The sequence below is a fragment of the Zingiber officinale genome, chromosome 9A (genome assembly GCF_018446385.1).
Source record: "Zingiber officinale cultivar Zhangliang chromosome 9A, Zo_v1.1, whole genome shotgun sequence".
Taxonomy (NCBI): domain Eukaryota; kingdom Viridiplantae; phylum Streptophyta; class Magnoliopsida; order Zingiberales; family Zingiberaceae; genus Zingiber; species Zingiber officinale.
The window spans coordinates 69,005,839-69,030,915 of record NC_056002.1 but is presented as its reverse complement, the minus strand read 5'-3'; the positions used below and the strand labels follow the sequence as shown (position 1 = coordinate 69,030,915).

At 36.6% G+C, this 25,077-nt stretch overlaps 1 protein-coding gene and 1 non-coding gene across 5 annotated transcripts; both read left to right on the top strand.

Annotated features, from left to right (window-relative positions):
* LOC122019812 (protein CLT1, chloroplastic-like) lies at positions 1-25,077 on the top strand. 4 transcript variants are annotated; one of them, XM_042577353.1, is made up of 10 exons: positions 1-511; positions 4,313-4,458; positions 6,180-6,217; positions 6,299-6,414; positions 6,685-6,784; positions 6,860-6,895; positions 7,048-7,098; positions 7,173-7,293; positions 15,195-15,320; positions 24,708-25,077. In XM_042577353.1, the coding sequence occupies exons 1-10, from the start codon at positions 99-101 to the stop codon at positions 24,869-24,871; spliced, it is 1,311 nt and encodes a 436-aa protein (XP_042433287.1). In that variant the 5' UTR covers positions 1-98; the 3' UTR covers positions 24,872-25,077. The 4 variants fall into 4 exon arrangements, with proteins under 4 accessions (XP_042433287.1, XP_042433289.1, XP_042433288.1 ...); XM_042577356.1 differs by having other exon boundaries at positions 142-511; positions 4,296-4,458; XM_042577355.1 differs by lacking the exon at positions 4,313-4,458 and having other exon boundaries at positions 6,175-6,217.
* On the top strand, positions 21,282-21,387 carry LOC122022052. The gene has a single exon (XR_006122801.1). It is a non-coding gene; the product is annotated as a small nucleolar RNA R71 (small nucleolar RNA).

Genomic DNA, 25,077 nt, shown 5'->3' with positions numbered 1-25,077 from the left:
TGTAAAATAAGTAAAAAGGGTACGGCAGTGGGAGAGCCTTCCTCATTTCCACGATCTGATCGTCTGATTCCCTTGCCAATTGCCGGAGGGGATCGGCGATGTCCTTGTGCTATCGCCTACTCCCCGGCGCCTCAATCATCCCGCCGTCGGATTCCCGGCTTCAGATTCTCCGACTCCGACCGGTCTCCGTCCGCTCGGCGCTCTGCGATGGGATCTCCCGTGCCCTCCGAGCCGAGAGCAGATCACGGTTCTCCGAGCCGGTCGTGCCCCCCTTCCAGGAAGGCGGATGGTCATTCTCGAGGGTGCGATCTCGATCGGCGAAAGGTATCGGTGCTATAGGGGAGATGATTGGGGAATTAGAGGTGGATCTGAGGCGGCAGAAAACGGCGGAAGTATTGGCCGCGGCGGCGGTCACGGTGGTCCTTGGCACCGGCAACCGGGTGCTCTACAAGCTCGCGCTCGTGCCCCTCAAGGAGTACCCTTTCTTCCTCGCCCAGTTCGCCACGTTCGGGTAAATTCGTCTCTCTCTCTCTTGTTTGCACGCGTCTCGCCCCCGAGACCTGCTTTTCCCCCTCCCTTACACCCTCACCTCCCGGTCCCACCAATTTTTTGACTTTTATATCCCTTATTCAGCGTCTATGTTTTTTTTTTACAAAATTTTATTTCTTTTTAATCAGTTTTTTTATCAATTTTTTTTTAACGGTTTTATTTTTTAATCAGTTCTTTTATCATTTTTTTTAATCAATTTTATTCTTTTTAAATAATTTTTTATTATATATTTATCATGGTAAATAATATTTATTTAATATTAAAAAAATAGTATAATTTTTTAATATTTTATTTATTTTTTAATTATATATTTTCACATTCCACCCCCTCTTCCAGCTCCATCATATTATTTACCTTTATACTATTTTTTTATTCCATTTTTTTTATTTTTTATTAAGTATTTTCTCGACAAGAATATCATATTTGTAATCTGAGATCAGATTCTATGTCCCTAATTTTCTCTGTCCCCGTGTTTCACTCGTCGCCTCAGCCCACTATCGGCGACCTCTGGCCGTCGTCCCGACCAGAACTATACCCTAGGGGGAAGGTGAACCCAGGAGGATCGCCATTGACACGATCGACATCGGTATTCGACCGAATCTGAGCAGGAACTCAGATCGACGGTGAAGGAAAGTTTGCTCAGATCCGATCAAATTTTGACGCTGATCGCGCTGATGCGACCTCACTACGTTCACCTTCCCCCTAGGATATAATTTTAATCGAGGCGGCAACCGAGGGCCTCCGACGGTGCCACCGACGATGGGCTAAGGAGACGAGTGAGAACAAGAGCAGGTGATATTGGAATAGAGGATTGATCTCTCGTAATTTTTTATTTTTTTTTAAATAGTAAATTTTAGGGGTTATTATTTATAAAAAAATTTAAAAGTAAAATATGGATAAAAAATAAAAAAATTTGATGAAAAAATAATAAACAAAATTTATTAAAAAATAAAATTAAAGAAGTAAATACAACTGGAAAAAATTTAAAGAAGTAAATAAAATTAGAAAAAAAATAATTTGTTATTTAAAGGAGGGGTGAAAAAGTCATTTAATAGAGGAGAGAGAGGGGGGTGGGCTGTCAGAGGGGGTGGGAAAAGCAATTTACCTCGCCCCCACGGGCTGGATCAGCTGGAAGGGTGCCTGACGCTTGCAACGTAGGTTTCGAGTCGCCAGTTGCATACGGACATAAAACCTCGGTTTGCTGCGCTTTAAATTCCACTCGACCCCAGTCACTCCTCCTGTCCAACTTAACCATGATTTATCCCCTTTAGATATCTGTGGGGCCGGACCCGGGGCCGCTAAGGTGGCGATTCCACCTTTTTGCAATCGTTTGCACGCGTCTCATTTAGGGGCGTGTTTCTGTTGAGGTGCGAACAACCGCTGACACGCTCTAGCTGCAAGCAGGCGGCCAAGGTGAGTTAGGAAGCTCGGCTCCAAGGTCGAAGCGCGTCGAGAAAAGCACGCTGACAAACTTTATGAAAAAAAAAGGAAATAAAATCTACTGCGGGTATGCGACAGGTTCACTGGTCTCGCATGTCTTTCGTTAATGTAGTCAGCTTATATTCGAATGGACCAGCTTGCTTACTAATGCTTCATACTGTTTGCCACCAGTATAATTTAACGAGAGGTCCTCATTGAGAGAGACAGATTGGTTAGAAGGTATCGTTTTAGGTTATTTAGGACTGAGAGACAGATTGGTTACAAGGTGTTATTTTGAAGTTATTAAGACAAAGGGCCCACGGTTTGATAATTTATTCTTTGTATTACCAGACTTTTTTTTAAGAGCTTGCAAGTGCAACTATGCTACATAAAGCCCGAAAAAATTTGGAGATGGTAGTGTGCAGGGACAGATTGATCATTGTTAATGAGACACAGTAGCCGTGCCTTCTGCAGGAAAAAAAAGCAGAACATGAACGCTCTATAGGGTAAACTGAAGAAGGGTCTTTTTATGCAATTAGATGCTATTTGTATGGTTCTTTGCAATAGGGACCAACTTTGATGCTTGACCATGTTAAGATACATGAATAGAGTTCAAACAAGCCATTTTTAATAAGCAGAATGATAGCTAGTCTTATCACAAATGTCCTTCTACAGATGAACTCAAACACACTTTTAGAAAAATATAAAAACACTCAAAAATATATAGATGATGAATGCATTGAAGAATCATTACTTTGTTTACATTCTTTCAAAAGCATTTGGATTCATCTTAATATTTCATCTATAGAGTGTTGTGAAGCAAAAGATCTAATAGGTAGCCTGTTTGTCCATTTTCAAACAAGGAGTGCCTTATTTGATTGTTTTTTTTTTCAACATTAGGTTTGTTTGAGCAACTTCCCTTTACTTCCTGTTTCCTTTGAGTTTTGCCTCTCTTTGCCAACATATGATAGGCTACGGATCTATAGGTTGGCATCCAATCCAAATCAAATTTGGGTAATAGTTATCAAAGTTTTAGATCTATAACTAATACTTGATAGTCTTGACACTATTAGGGTTAAGACGATTAGCGTCAAAACTTTCTTTAATAATATCATTTATGATTATTATAGGTTAACATGGTTAGGGTTGTAATGAACCAAAACAAGCTTGGTGTTCAACTCGATTTTATGTTCGTTCATTATGCACAAGGTCAATTAAATGAACAAGCTTGAATTACTCATTAAATTAAATGAAAAAGCTTGATCACATATGTATTCAACTTGTTAATGTTCATACTTTTCATGAACAATGTCCACGAACAAAACTTGTGAATCGTGTTCATCCACAAATCTCTTATCAAACTTGTAAATGGGAAAAAAATTTAAAACAAACAAACAAGCTTGTAATATTAAGCTCACCAACCAACCAAACAAGCTCAAGAATATAAAAGTTTCAAACAATCAAACAACCTTGAATTAAGAGTCGATAACATTTAAATGAACCAATCTCAAGCTCGGAAAAAAGAAACCATGCCAAACTTGAACAACTGTTTTAACTTCGTTCATTTTTGGCTTGGTTTGACTTAGTTTGTCTTGATTACCTTATCAAACAAGCTTGAAAAATACAGAACTTGACTTGTTTACAACCCTAAGCATGGTGATGCTCTAACATGCTAAAATTAGACGGTTTACTATATGTTCTTGATTCTCTAAGACTTCATACTATCAGAACATTTTGGGGCCTACCTATGATTCATGTCTTCTTCCTAGCATGGGTCATCACAAAAGATAGGCTACACACAAAGAAGCTTACCCACATTAGAATACTTGCGTATGCAATCTGTACTATAGAAGTCTTTGAGAAGAGACAACACATAATTTTTTTTCTTCCATTGCACCTTCTCATTATATGATTGGAGCATTGCATATCTCTTCTAGAGGATAACCCTTTCATTTATGGATGTGCTTCTTACATCTCCTCTCAATTCCTTGTTTCCAAGAAATTGAAAGAGGATTTGTTTTGTATGGATTTGAACCAAATACTTCTAAATAATTCTAACTTCATCTTTCACAACACAACAAGTAATTGGCAGGAGCATTTGCTGGGCCTATGTGAACTCCAACACAAAAAAACTTTGTTTGTAATCCACTTGTTTGTATTAACACTTAAATAAGTAAACAAATTGTCTGTAATCCACTTGTTCGTAACAAATAGGGCTTTGTCTTCCTCCAACAAGGATTTCCATCGGTCTAAAATGCTTTAGTCTATTCTTTTCATTACTCTAGCCTATTGATAAGGTTAGCTATATATATTATTTTCAACTCTAGTTTTTTCATTTTTGTAGATACTTGGTGGTTTACTTTTCAATCCTTTACATTCGTTATCAAGCTGGCATTGTAACCGATGAGATGCTTTCGCTTCCAAAGGCCAGATTTTTGGCAGTTGGACTTTTGGAAGCTTTGGCCGCAGCATCAGGAATGGCAGCTGGAGGTATGCAAAACTAGTTATTTATTTGTGAGGTATGCAAATATATGTGATTAGCTGTATGCATCTAATATTGTCTAGCAGAGTCCTCTCAGGCCTGTAAATTTCCGCATCATTAGAACATAAGTGGAGGTTGTGTATCTTATTTATGTGTTCCTCTTGATGTCGATGGGGGCAAACAATTCTGTCCTAATTTACGGCCTTTCTTATGAATTTTTTTTTTAAGTTGTTCTTATTGCATAACCATATACCATATGTTGTGTATCTTTTGTGAGCGACATATAAAATAATTTTGGAAGGTTTAAATATTGGTATAATTTTTTTTTAAAGAAGCATATACTTAAACCTTTGTGGATCTATATGATCAATACTACAACAACAACAACAACCAAATCTTATCCCACTAGGTGGGGTAGGCTATATAGATCCTTTTATGCACATTGGGCTCTATCTCCTACTATATCATCATTTATACTTAAATAAATTTTATTTTGTTGTATTGTTGCTAACTATGATCAATCCTATAAGATAATGATATGCAAATTAGTAATATGTGTTGAAAACAAAATAGATTCTGATAACTCTTTGAACCTTTTCTGTCAAATATTCTACACTATCCAAAGCTTGGAACATTCATGAATGTCCCATTGATCAGGTTGTCTTCTCATCTATTCTATGTTTAGATGGTTCAAAAAAAAAGTATTTCAACTTATAAAATTGATTGAGCACATGACTATGCCTCTTGTCAATTGACAAGAAAGCAAACCAGAGTTCAAAGTCAACCTACACAACGGAAAGTAATTCCGGTAGCACAATGAGATAGTGAATTAATTTAAGGTTGAACTTTGAACTTTAGCTTCCTTGTAAATTTTCAACTCATCTTTCTACGTTGTGTTTCATCTTGAAACACTTATACGTGTTTGTATCAATCAATGGGCTCTCCTTATTCAAAGCATAGTAAATTGTTAATGGGTAATCTTCACAATTTTTCCTAAGAATGCCTAATAATGAGTTAGGTTTCAAAATATTGAAGTGTATACTTCAGAACCTTAAAAATAGTAAACGCCTTATTGATTAGCAAGATTGTGGACTATGACATCGTATCAACTTGAAACAATAGAAAGTGTTGGGAGAGGGAAAATGGATGGGAAAGTGAAGAGGGAAAAGAATGAAGGCTACTTTTATTTGGAACGACAGAGAGTGAAAGAATTACTGGTTAGTTTTCCTTTCCAACTGTTTTACACAAGAAATTGAGGGGAAACTTAGGGAGATAGTTTCTCTTCCCAGTAAAAATGGAAAAAATCTTTTTTCTTTTAGTTATGCCTTCAAATAAACACAGTCAAGAAATATTATCATAATGATCAAATGTTGTCTGCTTCTAAACTGTCTCTTTGCATGCATGAGAAGAGTGAATGAAAATCAGAAAATTCAGAGGAAATTCTGGTTAAGACATACAGATGCTACATTTGAAGTAAAGAAAAAAATTCTTGTTAACATATATGCATGATTTTTTGTCCAAACTAGGAAATGGAATACAGCATACTCAAACATGGAAATTGAACCCATCAAGTGTGTTTTTATTTAGATTTTCCTTTCTCTGTTTCTTTGACAATAGGCTTCTCTTCCCTCATACTGAATTTTTTAATTTAAAGAAGTTTCATATAAAAGCATTTACTCATAGAAACTTCACTGACTTGTGTTATTCATTTGGTTTTTCGCTAGAGTAGCTGTTCTTTCTGGGGCATCAATCCCAATCCTTTCCCAGGTAATGAGATTCAATAATCACCTTTCCTAAGACATCATGTAAACATTCATCAGATAACACGTATTTAATCATGTTTTGCAGACTTTTCTTGTTTGGCAACTTCTCTTTTCAGTTGTTTTTCTTAAGAGGCGATTTCGATTAACCCAAATATTAGGGTGCTTTCTTGTGACCATTGGAGTGGTAATAACTGTGACAAGGTATCTTCATAACATATCAAATGTTCATTTCAATTTTAGTTAAATGAAGATATTTGAACCCTGGTCTTGGGCCTGCTTATGGCAATAGATTACAACTGTACGTAAAATATACGAGTCAAATATGATTATCACAATATAAAATGTTATTCTCAGAGTCCAATATTATACACTTTCTATGACCACCTATACTGGTGTAATACAATTAATGATAACACAATTAATGAGTCTTGATCAGGCAGCACTAAGCAGTAAGTCTATTTGCTTGTGCAGTGGGTCTGGTGCTGGTATCTCATTAAAAAATGCTGGAATATTTTGGTCACTTCTTATGATACTTTCATTTCTATTGCAAGCAGCAGACACTATTTTGAAGGTAGTAGATTTCTTGGTAAAATTATAACCTTACCCATGGACGGTTTTTCTATAATCTGCTGTTTTGTGTATGTAGGAAATTATATTCCTGGATGCGGCTAAGAAACTGAAGGTATGTTCCTGGCCCAATCAGCTTGAGTTTTTACAAGCTAGAGTTGCTATATTCCAATGTGCTGCTATTCTAATAATAACTCTTATGATGGTTTTGTCAATATAACTACTTAATTTTAGGATTCTAATACTTTATGTTGTTTCATATGTCAGGGAGGTTCCATTGACCTTTTTGTTGTAAATTCTTTTGGATCTGCTTTTCAGGTTAGAATTACTCTTGGGTATTTTTTTTCTTAGATGTTAAACTTCCATTTACCGTAAAAGCTATGTTAATGCAGGCCTTGTTCATATGCCTTTTGATGCCATTCATGTCGAAACTATGGGGCATACCATTCAATCAGTTGCCTTCATATATTAGAGATGGAACAGCCTGCTTCCTAAATGTTGGATCATTATCAGGTCTGTCATTTATACTTCTCTGGTTTACTTCAGAAAACATTTTTTTTTTCTTGAAATACTTATAGTCATAGAAACTTTGTGAAGTACAAAATTCTTGAATTATTTTTTTAGCTGCAACATTCTACATTTTTTTGCACGTAAGTGCCTTAATCATTACAAATGAAAGGCGTCTCTAAACATTTTAATTGATTATATGGCGACACACTTTGTGCTGTATTTGATGGAAATGAAGGTTGACCTTTACTGTACACCATGAAATTAAATTGCAGCAAAATATCAACTTACGAGTATAAGGATGACAGCGTCGTGTCCCCACTAGAACATGCATTTTAAATAGTTTCTACTCATTGCATCAGCATGAAGTTAAAAAAGGAATTTTTGTGAGCCTGTCTTAAGTATAAAGACTTGATCTTTGGTAACACAAACTATTGTGTTTGGTAGAGTATATGTTTGTTGGCTGAGTCAATTTTGCTGAAAAACCAACCACACTGTTAGCATTTCTACTGAAAGAATCAAATCTGATTCAAACAGGTGGATTCAATTACAAAATTTCTTGAATATATATTTTATTCATATTTATTGTTGCCAACTACAAGTAGCCAATCTTTTAAGCTTTGCACAGTAAGTTATTGATTTTCTACCTATGGATAGGCTGTGGTATGTATATATATATATATATATAAAGGTAAGCAAACTGTGATAAACCTAGAAAACAATTCTTGATTTAAAGGGGGCACCAAAGGTCTATGCTCTACCATCACTTAGATACAGAGGCTAGGTGAACCTTTTAGTTTTTTACATGTTGTCAAATAGATTATAATGAATTTGAAATAGATGGCAAGTGCTTGATCCAATTGATCAGGTTGTATAGAGATTGTGTAGGAACAAGGTTCAAGTCTCTCCATATGTTTGAATTCATCAATTATATATACTATGCACTTCCTCATATTGCCTATCATAATAATAATTGACTCAAACTCATATGACAAAGAAATAAACGAGAATTTCTGAAAATATTTTTTATCTCATTTCAGTAAGAGGATTACAATATATAGACATCAAGAATTATCAAATTCTTTAATTCTAGGGTCTAATATAGGAAGAGATAGAATCATAATTCAGCTTATCAAATCCCTTAATCCTAGGGTCTAACATAGGAAGAAATACAACAATAATTATAAGGGATATATACAACAATAATGGAAATCTTAGAGAGGTAATAAAGGGATATACAACTGTAACAAAAGGAAAGAAGAATATATCGACATCCCCCCTCAAATTATGCAGCTAAGTCTATCAGCATCAATTTGAGAAACTTGTGTCGTTGCCTTTTTAAAGCTTTCGTAAAGACATCAACTATTTGAAGATTAGTAGTAAGATGAGGAAGAGTGATAACACCTCGAATAAAGGCCTCCCTAATGTAATGATAGTCCACCTCTATGTGCTTTGTGCATTCATGATATATTGAGCTATTTGAATAACACTGGTATTATCACCATAAAGTGGAGTAGGATTAAGTGGAGGAAATCTAAGTTCAGAAAGAAGATCACGTGACCATACAATTTCAGAATAAGTTGCAGACATGACTCTATACTTGGCCTCCGTGGAAGATTTAGAGATACAATCTTGCTTTTTACACTTCCAAAAAAAATTAAAGTATCTCCAAGAAAAATACACCAGCCTATTGTAGACTTTCTAGTATTCGTGCAATCAGCCCAATCTACATTACTATGCGCAGTCAAATATGAGTAGATGACCCAATTAAGTATTGAATAATGCGATGAACTGTAGCAATATGAAGATGTCGAGGTGATTATATACATTTGCTAATTATATGGACAACATATGATATATCGGGCTTTGTGTTTATTAGGTAGATAAGACTACCAATAAGTTGTCTATATAAAAAAGGATTAGACAAGAGCTCGCCTTTGTCTTTTGATATTTCACATTCACCTCAATTGAAGTATCAACCGCAGTAACATCCTTTAAACTAGCTAGCTCAATGAGATCTTGGATATATTTATGTTGATTCAAGAACATACCCTAAACTCGAGAGTGAACTTCTATCCAAAAAAAAAATACGTGAGATATCCAAGATTTTTCATTTTAAATGTAATATGCAATATATTTTGAAGCTTAGTGATTAGTCCATTGTCATTATCAGTGATGATAATATCTTCAACACAGACTAAGAGAAAGACCATTTTAGGGTTGTCTTGTGAAAGAAAAGTGTAGAATCATATCGACTTTGTGTGAAAGAGAAGGTGAGGAGTGTTATGAAACTTCTCAAACCAGACTCTAGGTGTCTGCTTCAACCCATATAAAGAGCGTCTTAGCTTGCAAAATTCATGAGAAGCTGTCATTAACATACTAAGTGGAAGTTTCATGTAAATCTCTTAATACCCCCATTCAAGAAGACATTTTTTACATCCTTATGATGTAAAGGCCAAGATCTAGAGAATGTGTTTCTTCATAGTCAAGAGACCATATTCTTGTTTATTGCCAAAAGCAACCATTAGAGCTCTTTATCTATCTAAAGACTCATCATACTTGAGTTTCACATAATAGACCCACTTACTATCAATGGACTTATGTTTGGATGACAAGAAGCAATGTCCCTTGTATGATTTTCCTCATGCGCTTGAAGTTCTACTTCCATTGCTTATTGCCAACACTCATGTTTCATAGTCTGTTTATAACAAGTGGGAATAGAAATAGAAGACAAAGCAATAGACATAGCCAAGGGGGTTGAAAAACCATACCTTCCAGGAGGTTTATAAGTTCTAGAGCTTCTTCGAAGAGGAGGTAGATCATTGGAAATAGGATTAGACGCCGCAAGAAGATGTGGAGGAACCTCATTGAAGTGACATTTGTTGGAGGATTAGATGCAAGAGGAATGCATCTATGGTAAACATAACCAGGTTTAAACTTTGGAATTGGTGTTGGTGACTTAGGAAAATATGATAATATAGATATTGAAGGGAATTCTGAGGTCTGTTGTGTGCTAAAGAACTGATTTTTTTTTAAAAAGAACATTCATAGAGACATGAGTTTGACGAGTATGAGGATCATAGCAAAGAAATCATTTTTGGGTTCTAGCATATGCTAATAAAGCACACTTGACAGATTGAGTAGCAAGTTTATTTCTTTTATGTGCAGGAAGGTGAACAAAACAAACACATCCAAAAATATGAAGATTGGATTAATTTGGTATATGCCCAAGCAAACGAAAGTAGGAAGAATCATTGTTCAAGTTGGGAGATGATAATCTATGAATCAAATAAACAACAATAGACAAAGTTTCACAGCCAAAATTGAGAAGGAACACGACTCAATTAGAAGAGTGCGAACAACATCAAGAAGATGACGATTCTTTTTTTCAGCCACACCATTTTGTTGTGGAGTGAAAAGACAAGAATGTTGTGATATGATCCCATGATTTTGAAGAAAAATTAAAATTCATTCGGCATATATTTACCACTTGAATCTAATTGTAATGTTTTAATTTTAGAGAAAATTGTATTTCGACTAAAACATGAAAGATATTAAACACAGGGAAAACCTCACTTTTAGACTGAAGAAAATATACCCAAGTAGAGCGAGTGAAATCATAGATAAATGTAACAAAGTATTTGTAATGTTCATGAGAGATTACAAGGGCAATATCACATACATCAGTATATACAAATTTAAAAGGTTTGGTGGTGCAGTTTTTATGCAATGAAAAAGGGTGCTTTGCTTTTACCAAGTTTGCAAGATACACAATTAACAAAATCATTATTAGAAGAAGTCAAATTTTTATTTCCAAATAAATCCGATTTAAGCAAAACTCAAACTACATGAGAATTAGGGTGTCCTAAACGTCTATGCCGCACCTGATCATCATATTGAACAACATTACAAGCAACAAGTTTGACACCGGAGAGGAAGATAGAAACAAAGAATAGAGACGTCCTATTTTAGGTCCCTTCATGATCATCTTCCTGACACTTGATCCAACACAAGATAACCAGAATTTGACAATTAAACATTACAATTGTTGTTAACTAAGTGACCGATAGAGATAAGATTAGTGGACAACTTAGGGTGACAAAAATATTATTTAAAGAGGTTGAAATATCACCAACAACTATGATAGGTAGGGAATTACCATCGATAGTGTGAATCTAAAGATCTCTTTTATATTTTTTACCATTATTTAAAAGTAAGGCAGTGTTGGTCATGTGATTGGAAGCACCAAAATCAAAATACCAAAGCTTAGGATTAGAATTTTTGTTGCCTGGAAGGCCTAAAGCAGAAAGGGCAGAAACTATCATTTGTTGGGCTATTTCAGGAGTAATAGAAAACTGACTAGGACTAGGGGCATTTGAGGAACCAATGAGACATAGTGGGCAATTTCAATTTCTTTGGAGGCCGAGTGGAACAATCTTTGATAATATGCCCTAGTTTCTTACAATAATTGCAGAATTTTTTAGTACAATTAGTGGCAATGTGCCCGAAATCCTTTACAACTATAGCATTGAATATTAATCATATCTCTGCCTCCTTTAAACCTCCCACGAGCAGCGTAGGCAATAAGAATTAGAGTAGAATGCTGAGCTTTTTCCTCCAAGACAGTGAATGCCATTGTTCTTCCTTGAGAAGTCTCCTACACAAATATCCAATAAAGGAGCTGGTTCTTTGTTCATAAAGTTGAAGCTAATTGCTTCAAACTCCCCCCTTAACTTCATGAAAAAACTAGTCACATTTGCTAGTCTTATGCACACTTTGGATAGCAATGAGTCATTCAAGAGGTACACTTGCATATACAATATTGGTGTACTCAACCTAAAGATTTCCAAAGGAAGAATAAAATTCTTAGATTGACATACTCCCTTGACTGAGCTGATACAACTTGAGATCTAATTGAAACCTTATATTGCTTTGGTTGTAAATTTTCTTCAAGTAATCCCTAGTGTTTATAAATGGCGGTAGGCGGTGGCGGGGCAGTCCGTGACCGCCTACCACCTCGGCCGTTTAAGCGGTGCCTAGGCAGTGCTTAGGCGGTTGAATATTTTTTACTTTTTTAATACATAATTTTATAAATAATCAGTATTCTTTATAATATTTACTTTTAATCAAATATATTAATTAAAAATTAAAAATTTAATCTAAATGTTTAAAAATAAAAAATAAAAAATATATATATTAAATTAATAGGTTAATTTTATTAGATTTTAATTAAGTTTATTTAAATTATCCCAATCATAGTTAGGAGTTGATTAAAATTATTAACATAAAGTAATTTAATTAAATCTTAACTTACAACTTACCCGCATACTCTGTTTCGGTTGGGCGACGAGTTTGACATATTGTCGGGACTGCGCGATGAGTTCGGAAGCGTCACTAGGCTTGAGCAACGTGTCGAGGCCTATCGCCGAGTCTGGGCGACGCCTCCGGGCCCGTCGTTGAGCTTGGGCGACGCGTCTAGGCTTGCATGACTCGTCGCAGGGCCTGGACACTGCGTACGAGCTCGCACGATGCATTCAAACTCGTTGTTAGACCCAAGCCATGCATCCGGGTATGTCACAGTGGTGAAACAGTTGCAGCGGCGACTTCAGGCGTGACAGTGGCTAAAAACGTGAGTTACTGCTAAAGCACCGCCTCAACCTGAGGCGGTGCGGTTGATGCCCTCCTCCCACCTAGGTGGCGGCTAGGCGGCCGCCTCGACCGTCATTTAAAACACTGGTAATCCCACATTTCTTTAGAGGTCTTATAATGCTTGAGATTGAAAAGTATGGAGGGTTCCATATTTCCAAGGATCCAAGACATAATCTAAGCATCCTTCACCTCCCATTTCACATATTTCTCTTTCTCCTTCTCGTTGTTAGGTGTAGGATTTGTCCTATCAATATGATTCCATTATTCCTTTTCCTTGATAAAGATTTGAAATTGGAATGCTCATGCAGAATAGTTCTTGCCATTAAATCAAAAGAAAATGTTCACATTGTTCCAAAGACATTATTCAGTCAGAATAAGTACTAAGAGATTAAGTTTAAGAAAATAGATTAGAAGAACATGAAACATAACAAAACACAAGATTTTGGAGCTAGACAAGTAACCAAACACAAGATGAAATGATCTAAGTTTTGGCTCCGATACCATGACAAAGAAATACACAAGAATTTTTGAAAAAAAAATTATCTCATTTCAATAAGAGTTTTACAATATATAGACATAAAAAATTATCAAATCCCTTAAACCTAAGGTCTAATATAGGAAGAGATACAACAATAATGTTGGATCGTGAGAGGGGGGGGGGCCTGAATCACATTCGTTGAAAATTGCAAGTTAAACGACCAGCAGAAAGATTAAAGAAAAGCAATACATAAGGAAAATCTGTTTTACTTGGTTTAGAGTCTTCGGCGACTCCTACTCCAAGATCCAGGTCCCGCGAACCTATCGATGGACAATCCACTAAACGCCTCTTCTAGAATCGCCGGAAGAGGTAATCGAATACAAGATAGGGACAGTGTAACAATCTACACTTCCCTTTAAAAATAGTAGTGTGAGAAATTTGCAACACAATTAAAGTTACCAACAATTTGGACGCGTTCGTGTGTTGCTGTCGGTTTGCCGGAGATGATTGGTTGACCCGGAAGCAGCTCGGTGGCAGATAGACTTCTTTGAAGCAGCAGCAGGAAGCTGAGTAGTCGGAAGCCCAATCGGAAGCGCAGAAGCTCGTATAAGTGATGGATATGATGGATTGGGCGAGCACTCCTTTTATTGAGCATGGAAGGCGCCATTCAAAGCCTTGAAGGCGCCTCCAATGTGGCAAATCTGATCCCAAACAGCCCGGACCTTATCTGTGACGAAGTCTGAATTTATCCCGCGAAAGGCGCCTTCCATAGCCTTGAAGGCTCCTTCTGTGAATAGTACGAAGGCGCTTTCTATTGCTTGAAGGCATCTCTGACATTGTTCATCGGAGGCCTTTTGTGCTCCTTTTGCCCTACAAAAAGTGTTAGTTCAATAACCTGCAAGATAAGTGTTTGCACAATAATAATGAGTAGTAATTAGACTCTCCCCGAGATCAGGAATCTAATCAAGGTTTCAGTTTAGGAATTCAAAATGGACTTAAACTGGACCGACACCTATTGTTCCTCAACCAGGACGCGTTCTCACCGAGTCACTCTCGTCCAGTGAGTTACTTTCACTTACCAACTTGCAGTCGGTTGGCTAGTCTCTTACTCACTAGGTCTTCATGTTAGTTGTCAGGTCCACAGATCCAACTGAACTTCTGCCAGCTATCAGTCCCCATGGATCCAGTTGGACTTCTTGCCAGATATCACGTCGGTCTTTGACCTATTTGGACTTTACACCAACTATCAGGTCCCACGGACCGAGCTGGATTTCAGCCTGGTATCAAGTTCTCTAGACCCATCAACACCTGCACATTTGGTAAAGCAATTAGATCACAAAAAATATCTAACTTAACTCACTTATTATTTATCAAAATCTGAGTTAGACCGTTAGAGAACTTGACGCTTTCTTGTTGATGCTATCCTACTCTTGTCGTGATTGCCAATTTTTTCTTTTTTCTTTTAATAATAACCTTTCAAATGTTTTACCCAAATTATTTTCTTCAGAATTTATAATATTTATTTTATTTTTCTCTTACACGATTTTATAAATAAGACTGAATGGCAGCTAAGACTGTAGGCTCTGTATGTGCAAGCGTAGGCATGTACCCTTATGTTGTTAATTTATTTTAATAAGAGTTATTTGGATAGTACCGCTTGGAACACATTTTTTTTGTATATTTTGTTATGCCTAATTTAAATAATCTTCTGCTAATGCATTAGTGAACTCTTCCAATATTTTTACGCTAAAACCTACATGGAAACAATGTTGATTTACAGGATGCGAAGGTGCGCCACTTTTGCCAGTATTATTTGTGATTGTTAATATGGCCTTTAACATATCCTTGCTACATCTTCTAAAGATTTCTTCAGCAGTAGTTTCTTGCCTTGCATCCACTTTTTCAGGTTCACTTCTCTCTATTATTTCCAATGCTATTTACGTGTATCTCATTAAAGTTTCTGCATTTTCCTACTGTGTTTTTTTTTCCCGTAAGCTTATCTATGCTCGTAAGCTGACTATTTATGAACACCTTTCCACATAGTTGCTTCTCTAGCAAGGTGGTTCATTATTAGGTTAAAATGTCAAAATTTAATTGCATTTTGTAAAAAAAGTGAGTTCTCTTGCAGGATGATGAAAATTCACAAATTTAAATAAGCTGATTTTGAATGAAAGTCATGCCACTAGCTGATTTCCAAATCGGCTAGCAGATCATCCTGTGCTAGATAACCCATGCAAGATTATTTGCTCATCTATCTTTATGCACCATTCAGATGTGAGACTAAAATGAACATTTTCCGGCAAAAGATGAATATCTTAGCGGTCTCTCTAAGGTGGCCCCACACACTCTAGACGGAGGTAAATTACAAGGCTTATTTAGCTTTAGCTAAGCGGCCTTCCTAGACATAGGACACGAGATAACTCGAAATAATATTTACATCTGTCGGGAATCGAACTATGCCTCTCTGGTGGCAAGCCCTAACTCGGCTACACCAGCAAGGATGAAAGATGCACATTTTCAATGCATACCAAGTTGATTCAAAGTGAAAATCACATTGCAAGATGACGTATAAAGTAAAGTTGTCCACTATTTTGTGCCAATGCATGTGTATTTCGCCAATTTTTATGCATCATTAGAATATTGATGATTGCAATTTTATTTAAAAAAAAGTTATCTTTGAGAAAATCATATTGGCATTGTGTCAATTAGACCCCATAAGGATTTATCTGTATTTATGCATTATTACAATGTGTAAGATGCCAAAATGAATATTGTATAATGTAACTCAAACAACCCAATTATTGAGGAAAATTGTATAGCAAGCTGAGTTTCAAACCAACTGCCAATTAGCTTGTGGAAATTGATTCGAATAAATTTTGGAAGTTTTTTAGAAATTGCTAGGTAAAATATGGGGGAGTTACTTATTACGAACCGCAAGTGTACGGTTACGTCGTCAGTAATACAAAAGATTATCGATCCACAGGGGCTGTTAATTAAGCATTAGTTAACTTCGCACAGCAAATTATCTAGACAATCTAAAATGGTTCACAAATGCTAGCGAGAAAGAAAGAGAAATGAGAGAGAGTAAAGAGCGTAAGTGAATGAAAGATGATAGATACTAGGATTTGAGTTTCGTTGCGATGCTAGTTAATGTCCCTATGCATTATTCATTTACCTAACTCCATGCTTACACTCGTGTAGGAGTTCTAACTAAAGTCCGGTAAAATATCACGAAGATCACACCGAAGAATTTATCTAAGTTCTAACGCCATTAAGTAAAAGAAGTAATTTAGGAAGTCCGGTTATAGGGCTATCCTTCTATCACAAGGGCCCTCAGTCCACGTTCCTAGATTACACAAGTCACTTCCTAACGGTAGATTAACGCAATTAAGTAGAAGAGGTAATTTAGGAAGTCCGATTATAAGGCTATCCTTCTGTGACCAGGGCTCTCGATCCACGTTCCTAGATTACACAGATAACTTCCTAATATTAATTTGGTAAAACTCTCTAAACTCTAACTAATCTTCCTAACAAGGATCAGTCCTTATGTTAAGATCTTTTGACTCTAGAAATTGGGTAAGTATCATTGTCCTGTGTCACGGACATAATATGTTCGGTTGAATGGGTATCCCTTTGTCACAAGGATCCCTTAGTTATCTAGTAGCAACCTTAACATAAAGACAAATCCCTCATATCTACATGAATTGTCCTCACACATATTTCGTCAAACACATACAAGGCACAATACACAATAGAATATGATATAAACACTTCATACCATAAAGAAACATCCAAATACCTAGTTCATACATTACATCGCATCACAACTACGTCCTACATCCTAGATCTAGAGATCTACTCTATTGCAAGGGAATTTACAACCAAAGACGATAAGTAAAGCAAACGACAACTAAATACATGAAGATATAGAGAAGAGAAAGTTTATCCGTGATGCGTGGCGTCCTCGAAGGCGCTCCCTTACTCCGGAGGACGGATAGGCGAAGATGGAAGCTCTAGGGCCTCCCCAAGCAATGGGGAAGGGCCCCAAGCCAAAGATGGATGAAAAGGGGAGAAAACCCTCTTTTATAGGCTTAGACACGGGTCATGACACGACCCGTCCACACGACTGTGTGACCCACACGACCATATCTTGTTTCTTCTCTGGACTAGTGACATGGTCATGTGGTTCACATGGCCATGTTCTGCTTTAGTTCTGGATGGGCTACACGGCCGTGTGGCTCACACGGCCTACCTGTTCTTGCTCTCTGGAAATATTGCACGGTCGTGTGGCTCACACGGCCTAGCCTTGTAGGCCATTTTAGCACCTCTTACCGTGGTATTCTTGAGTTGAGGTCTTCATCAAAGTTATAGATCTTGAATTTAGCTACAATTCAGTGTAAAGAACAACCCAAAACTCCAATAGAGCACAAAGTTATGTCTGTTTTACTCTTTGTGTACAGTGCAGAAAATGCAGGATTTGACACGGCCATGTGCCAAGGCCGTGTCTCATAGATATGCATTTTAGACCTTCAAGACGTAGTTTTCTCTAGTTGAAGTCTTCATAAGAGTTGTAGATCTTGAAGTTATCTACATTTTGATATCTGGAACGACTCATAACTCCAACCGAGCAGAAAGTTATAACTATTTTACTTTTGGTCTGCAGACATGGCCGTGTGGAATTGACACACCCTTGTGAAATTGACATGGTCGTGCCTTTTAGGCACGATCAGGCTGTGTGGACCTTGTTTTATGCCATATTTCACACATCCATGCCTCATAAGTATGACTCGGGCATTTTGGAAGCTCTAGACTCCATTTAAGCTCTGTTTTTGCTCCAAATCACGTTCTGTCAATTAAATTATGCAAAGAGAAGATCTCCGAACATAATATAATGAAAGTATGATATTATAATGAAATAGGATATAATAAACATAGATTATGCTAATGAAATACAAGTAGATGTGCGTTAAAGTATGCATAAAAGTGTATATAATCTACGCACATTACACCCCCAGACTTAAACCTTTGCTTATCCTTAAGCAAAACCCACAATCTAGATTTATGTGCGTAGTGACATGTAATAATCTCTAATGAATCAATATAAACCTATCATATAGTTTTATTGATGAGCATGATACAAAAATTATTTGTGTGGCCTAAGTAGAAGTTCTCCGTGCTCAGTGTGATAAGTGACTTAACTTTCTCAAGTGTTAATCTCTAAGCCTAATCAATTTTTCATTTAACCGTGTTCCTCATACTTCCGGCGATAGACACTTACCTGCCACACGCAAGGTATTCCCCACAAAAATGCTATGCATCGTCTATACAATGTCTCAAAGGAATACTCAGTATTAAGAGAAACATAGCATTCATTTCCCCAGTAACCTAACTCGGTCTCAAAGAGGTGAATTATTAGTTTCCACTCACGATAACTATTTTTTGATCCCTTATTTTTTTCTTTCTTTGAATGTTTGCAAAGTATCAAACTTGAACAAACCTTCATTCATTTTTTTTAGGGATTGATTTTTCCAAATGAACTTGCATGATCTAAGTTTATCCAGTAACCAAAATGTAGTTGAGAGGTCATTATAGAAACAAGAGTACTAGTCCGATTCTATGAATCATGGCTATTTTCCAAAATATCTACCATCAAAGTCAAGCATAATGTGAAGAAATCATAAAACTATGCCAACATTCAAATTCCTCTAGTAATAACAATGCTCACTTCATGCTACTATGGATAGGAAAACATAGATCAATAGACATACTAGCATACCAAATTACACAACATAAATATCTAGATGAAATGTGCTAGTATTTTGTATTAAGGAATAAACAATCATGATGTGATGAATGATGCAACTAGGAAAAATTTCAAAAAGAAATATGCAAAAACTAAGAAATATGACAAACACTAATCTAAACCCAAACATCCTCCCAGATTTAAACTTTTCATTATTCCAATGAAAACTAGAAATGGAATCTGGAGGAGATTTATTAAGTTTAAAGAAGTTACCAAGTGATGAACTCCAAATGGTTAACATTCATGTGTTTGAAGATACTCTTCTATCCGATACTCACATTCCTCCACAACTTTGAAATCTACAAAAATAAGATAGACAAGAAAAATTAAGTAGAGGATATGATTTTATTATTAATAAAGAAACTAAAAAGGGTCTTACAGGAAACTAAAATTAAAATGAAAGCAAGATTGAACTTAGGTTGCCTCTCAAGAAGTGTTTGTTTTAGGTCATTAGCTCGACCCCTTATTCGGCTCGCTTAAATCGTGACCTTGTCGAAGTGAGAAACTTCCGGACTTTTCTTCCAATGGTCCGATTCATTATGAAGATAGTTGTCGTTATAAGAACAATGTAGTGTATCTCCGCTCTCTTCATCTTCGTCTCCTTAAGAATCCTTTCCGACGGTCGGAGACGGTTAGTGAACTTCTAATTATTGGCCTCTTGAAAACTTGCACACCCACAGAAAAACATATCTCCCATATACATGTTAAATAAGTAAGAACCAAAATCATATCAAGTGTAGTTATGCAGTTATAAGTAATGGAATCACATCCAACAAAATCAAGCATAGGTACCTCTATGATGTTTTCTAAAAGATCGCAGTAATTACTAATCATGTATTGCTGAAAGGTACCTGAAAGTTCCAAACCAGTAGATGCGACTTCTTTTGAATCAAATAATGGTTCTAACTCTGGCTCAGGTGATGTTGCAACTAAAGATGGTGATTCTAGAGACTCTGCTAACTCTGCATAAGTCCCTACACATTGGTTCACAACATGTTCAATTTTTGCAATTCTCATAGTCTCTAAGGAGTGTGGACAAAGGAGGTGATTCTTGAGATGCTGCTTCCACACCACAGCTCCCTACACTTCCTTCCATATCATTATCATCAACACAAATATCAAAAAATAAACCAACATCAATGTCCTCAATAAGAGAATCAGCTATAGGAGGACCACTGACTTCATTTGCATTTTTGAGTTGATCTACCTCATTACATTCATCATTTGAAAATTCAATTTCATCATAACATCTTGTAAAACTTGGAGGTAGATCTGAAAACTTGTTATCCACTGGATTATCATTACAATCCTCATCTGAAGAGTCTTTATCTTTATATACATCCAGAAATCTGCACTCAACAATATTAGAATCACAGAATTTTTTTAAAATCTTTGTTTTCATTGACCTTCACTAGCCTTTGTGGAAAAAGAACCCTTAGTGAAGGTCTTGGGAAAGATTGAATTTCCTTTTGCTCATATTCCCTTTGAGCTTGCGGAGGAGGTCCAACTTGCTTAGCTAGTGATGGTGTCATCAACCGTTGAGAAAAAGGTACTTGTGGCCTTTGAGTACTTTCTGAAATAATAGAACTGAGTTTTTGTGGTCTTTTATTATTCTTCTCCTCAATTCTGTACAAATCCTTTTTCAGAAGTTTTTCATGATTCTTGCTACTTCTTAACTTAATATCATTACAATTTTCACTAGATCTTGTCTGTGTAGGAGGGGGATCATGTTTGAACCATTTTGAAACTATGCTATCAATCTTTGCTTCTAACTATTTGAACCCCTCATTTTGTGACTTGTGAATTTCAAAATTCTTGGATGGTTGAATTGTAATTTGTTTGACAGGCTCTCTTGCATTTGACTTGTACTTCTTGAATTTTTGAGGGAGATTCCATCCAACTTTTGTTCGACCATTCATGGAGGTTCAATGCACTTGATCAATTAATGTATATGCTTTGTCTACACTCATGTTCATAAAAGAACCTCCAACTGAAGAATCCAACAAAGATTTATCTGAAAAAGAAATCCCCTTGTAGAATATATGCAATGTCAGCCATCTTTCCAAGCCATGATGAGAGCACTGTCTTTGTAGACTCTTGAATCTATCCCATGCTTCAAATAATGATTCTCCATCTGCCTGAACAAAATTTGTGATGCAATTCCTCATATATGCTGTTCTGCTTGGAGGGAAAAATGATTCAGAAATTGCTGCTCCAATTGTTTCCAACTTGTGATGCTTTGAGGATGGAGAAAATTAAATCAAGTCTTTGCCCGATTTTTAATACTGAAAGGAAATGCCATCAATCGAACTACATCCGTTGAGACATCCTTACAGTTTACCATATCACAAAGCCTCAGGAATTCTTCAAGATGAAAATATGGGTTTTCTGATATTTCTCCTCTAAATTTGTGACCTTGTATCATGGTGATTAACTCTGGGTCTAATTGGAAACTCTCTGCTTCAATATGAGGTTGCACAATCGGAAATAAAAATCTTACGGAAATTAGTGCAAAAAATTATCTCAAAGACCTGGTTGACATGTTAGTGTTCGTGGATATCTAAGAAAAAAAATTATGAGAAAAAAAATGAAGATTTAAAGGCAAGAAAGAAAATGCAGAATTTAAATTGCAGGAAAGAAAAATGCAGAAATTAAGGGAAGGAAAAAAAAATAAACTGAGCTAAAAGCTAATAACAAGAAAAGTAAATGCAGAAATAAAAACAGACAAATAAATGAAAACCCTATTAACAAGTATAGAATAACTCATATGCTAATCAACTGATGTTAATCGAAAACAGTCCCCGGCAATGGTACCAAAAACTTGTTACGAACCATAAGTGCACGGTTACGTTGTCAGTAATACAAAAGATTATCGATTCCACATGGACTGTTGATTAAGCATTAGTTAACTTCGCACAGCAAATTATCTAGATAATCTAAAATAGTTCACAAACGCTAGAGAGAAAGAAAAGAGAATTGAGAGAGAGTAAAGAGCATAAGTGAATGAAGGATGATAGATACTAGGATTTGGGTTTCGTTGCGATGATAGTTAATGTCCCTATGCATTATTCATTTACCTAACTCCATACTTACACTCGTGTAGGAGTTCTAACTAAAGTCCGGTAAAATCTCGCGAAGATCACACTAAAGAATTTACCCAAGTTCTAACGTCATTTAAGTAGAAGAGGTAATTTAGGAAGTCTGGTTATAGGGTTATCCTTCTGTCACAAGGGCCCTTGGTCCACATTCCTAGATTACACAAAGTCACTTTCTAACGGTAGCTTAATGCAATTAAGTAGAAAAGGTAATTTAGGAAGTCCGATTATAGAGCTATCCTTCTGTACAAGAGCCCTCGGTCCACGTTTCTAGATTACACAGATCACTTCCTAACATTAATTTGGGAAAAATCTCTAAACTTTAACTAATCTTCCTAACAAAGATCAATCCCTATGTTAAAATCTTTTGACTCTAGAAATTGAGTAAGTATCGCTGTCCTGTGTCACGAAGGACATAATATGTCCGGTTGAATGGGTATCTTTCTGTCACAAGGATCCTCCGGTTATTCAATCTAGTAGCAACCTTAACATAAAGACAAATCCCTCATATCTACATGAATTGTCCTCACACATATTTTATCAAACACATATAAGACACAATACACAATAGAATATGATATAAACACTTCATAACATAAGGAAACATTCAAATACATAGTTCATAGATCACATCGCATAACAACTACTTCCTACATCCTAGATCTAGAGATCTACTCTATTGCAAGGGAATTTACAATCAAAGACGATAAGTAAAGCAAACTACAACTCAATACATGAAGATATAGAGAAGAGAAAGCTTATTCGTGATGCGTGGCGTCATCGAAGGCGCTCCCTTGCTCCAGAGGAGGACGGATTGGCGAAGATGGAAGATCTAGGGCCTCTCCAAAGGGGAGAACCCTTCCCTAAGCAATGGGGAAGAGCCCCAAGCAATGGGGAAGAGCCCCATGCCAAAGATGGATGAAAAGGGGAGAAAACCTTCTTTTATAGGCTTAGACACGGGTCATGACATGACCTGTCCACATGGCTGTGTGACCCACACGGCCATGTCTTGTTTCTTCTCTGGACTAGTGACACGGTCATGTGGTTCACATGGCCATGTTCTGCTTTAGTTCTGGATGGGCTACATGGTCGTGTGGCTCACACGGCCTAGCTCTTTTTGACCTCTGGAAATGTTGCACGGTCGTGTGGCTCACACGACCTAGCTGTTATTGCTCTCTGGAAATGTTGCACGATCGTGTGGCTTATACGGCCTAGCTCTGGTTGAGTTGGTGGGGTGACACGGCCGTATGGCTCACACGGCCTAGCTTTGTAGGCCATTTTAGCACCTCTTATCGTGGTATTCTTTAGTTGAGGTCTTCATCAGAGTTGTAGATCTTAAAGTTAGCTACAATTCGGTATAAAGAACAACCCAAAATTCCAACGGAGCACAAAGTTATGTCTGTTTTACTCTTGGTGTACAGTGTAGAAAATGCAGGATTTGACACGGCCATGTGCCAAGGCCGTGTCTCATAGAAACGTATTTTAGATCTTCAAGACGTAATTTTCTCTGGTTGAAGTCTTCATAAGAGTTGTAGATCTTGAAGTTATCTACATTTTGATATCTGGAACGGCTCATAACTCCAACTGAGTAGAAAGTTATGACTGTTTTACTTTTGCTGAAAATGACATGGCCGTGTGGAATTGACACGACCGTGCCTTTTAGGCACGGCCAGGTGGACCTTGTTTTGTGTCATATTTTCACACATCCATGCCTCATAAGCATGGCCCGGGCATTTTGGAAGGTCTAGACTCCATTTAAGCTCCGTTTTTACTTCAAATCACGTCCTGCCAATCAAAATATGCAAATAGCATATCTCCGAACAAAAATATAATGGAAGTATGATATTATAATGAAATAAGGTGTAATAAACATAAATTATGCTAATGAAAAACAAATAGATGTACATTAAAGTATGCATAAAAATGTATATAATCTATGCACATCATTCCCGAGGACTGCTATTGGGTAAATTTGATTATTGAGGTGGGATTTGGTAACAAACCATTTAGAAAAAATCCTTTTTTTACTAAATTGCCCTTATATCTTTGCTTAGTGAAACAATTTTTTTTATTCCTAGTCTCTGATTTTTTGCTTTACATAAACAGTAGGATTTTATAAGTTGCTGAAGACCGTTGTCACCAAAATTGCATTTTTACATCTTCTGTAAGAAGCCACGGAAGTAGTAGAAGAAATGTTTCTTTTAATTATTTATTTGGTGAAACTGCAGACATGTGAGATGATTTTACACTGGAGTCATTTATTTTGTACGTACACAGGCAGTACAGTTGAGATGCGATAGGTTTTTGTTTGGAGGCCATTAAGATCATCCTCTCTGCTAACATGGTGTTCAACCGTGAAACATAATTTTAATACTTCATTATTTTCTTTGTTTAGTTCCCCTCGCCATCTATGCCTTCACGCTGCCACTGCCATACATTGGAGTAGCGTCGTCCCTCCCTGCCGGCTTTGTCACTGGAGCTATGGTTCTTGTTGGTGGTCTCCTCCTTTATTGCTGGTGTTCACTTCCACGGACTACCTCACACAATAAAGTATTATAAGTTCAGAAAGTCCACCACTTTCTTTAATTTTACTCTCTCTCTCTCTATTATTTGGCTTATTTTATCTCTTAACTGAGATAGATGGCCTTTTTCTGTATTATTTATTCACAAATAAAATGAGTTTTGCCCAAAATTGCATCGTTAGAAAGAAACTTTGTTGTTGCGTATGTTGTGATCTCATCATATTTGCATGTGCCTTTGTTCTT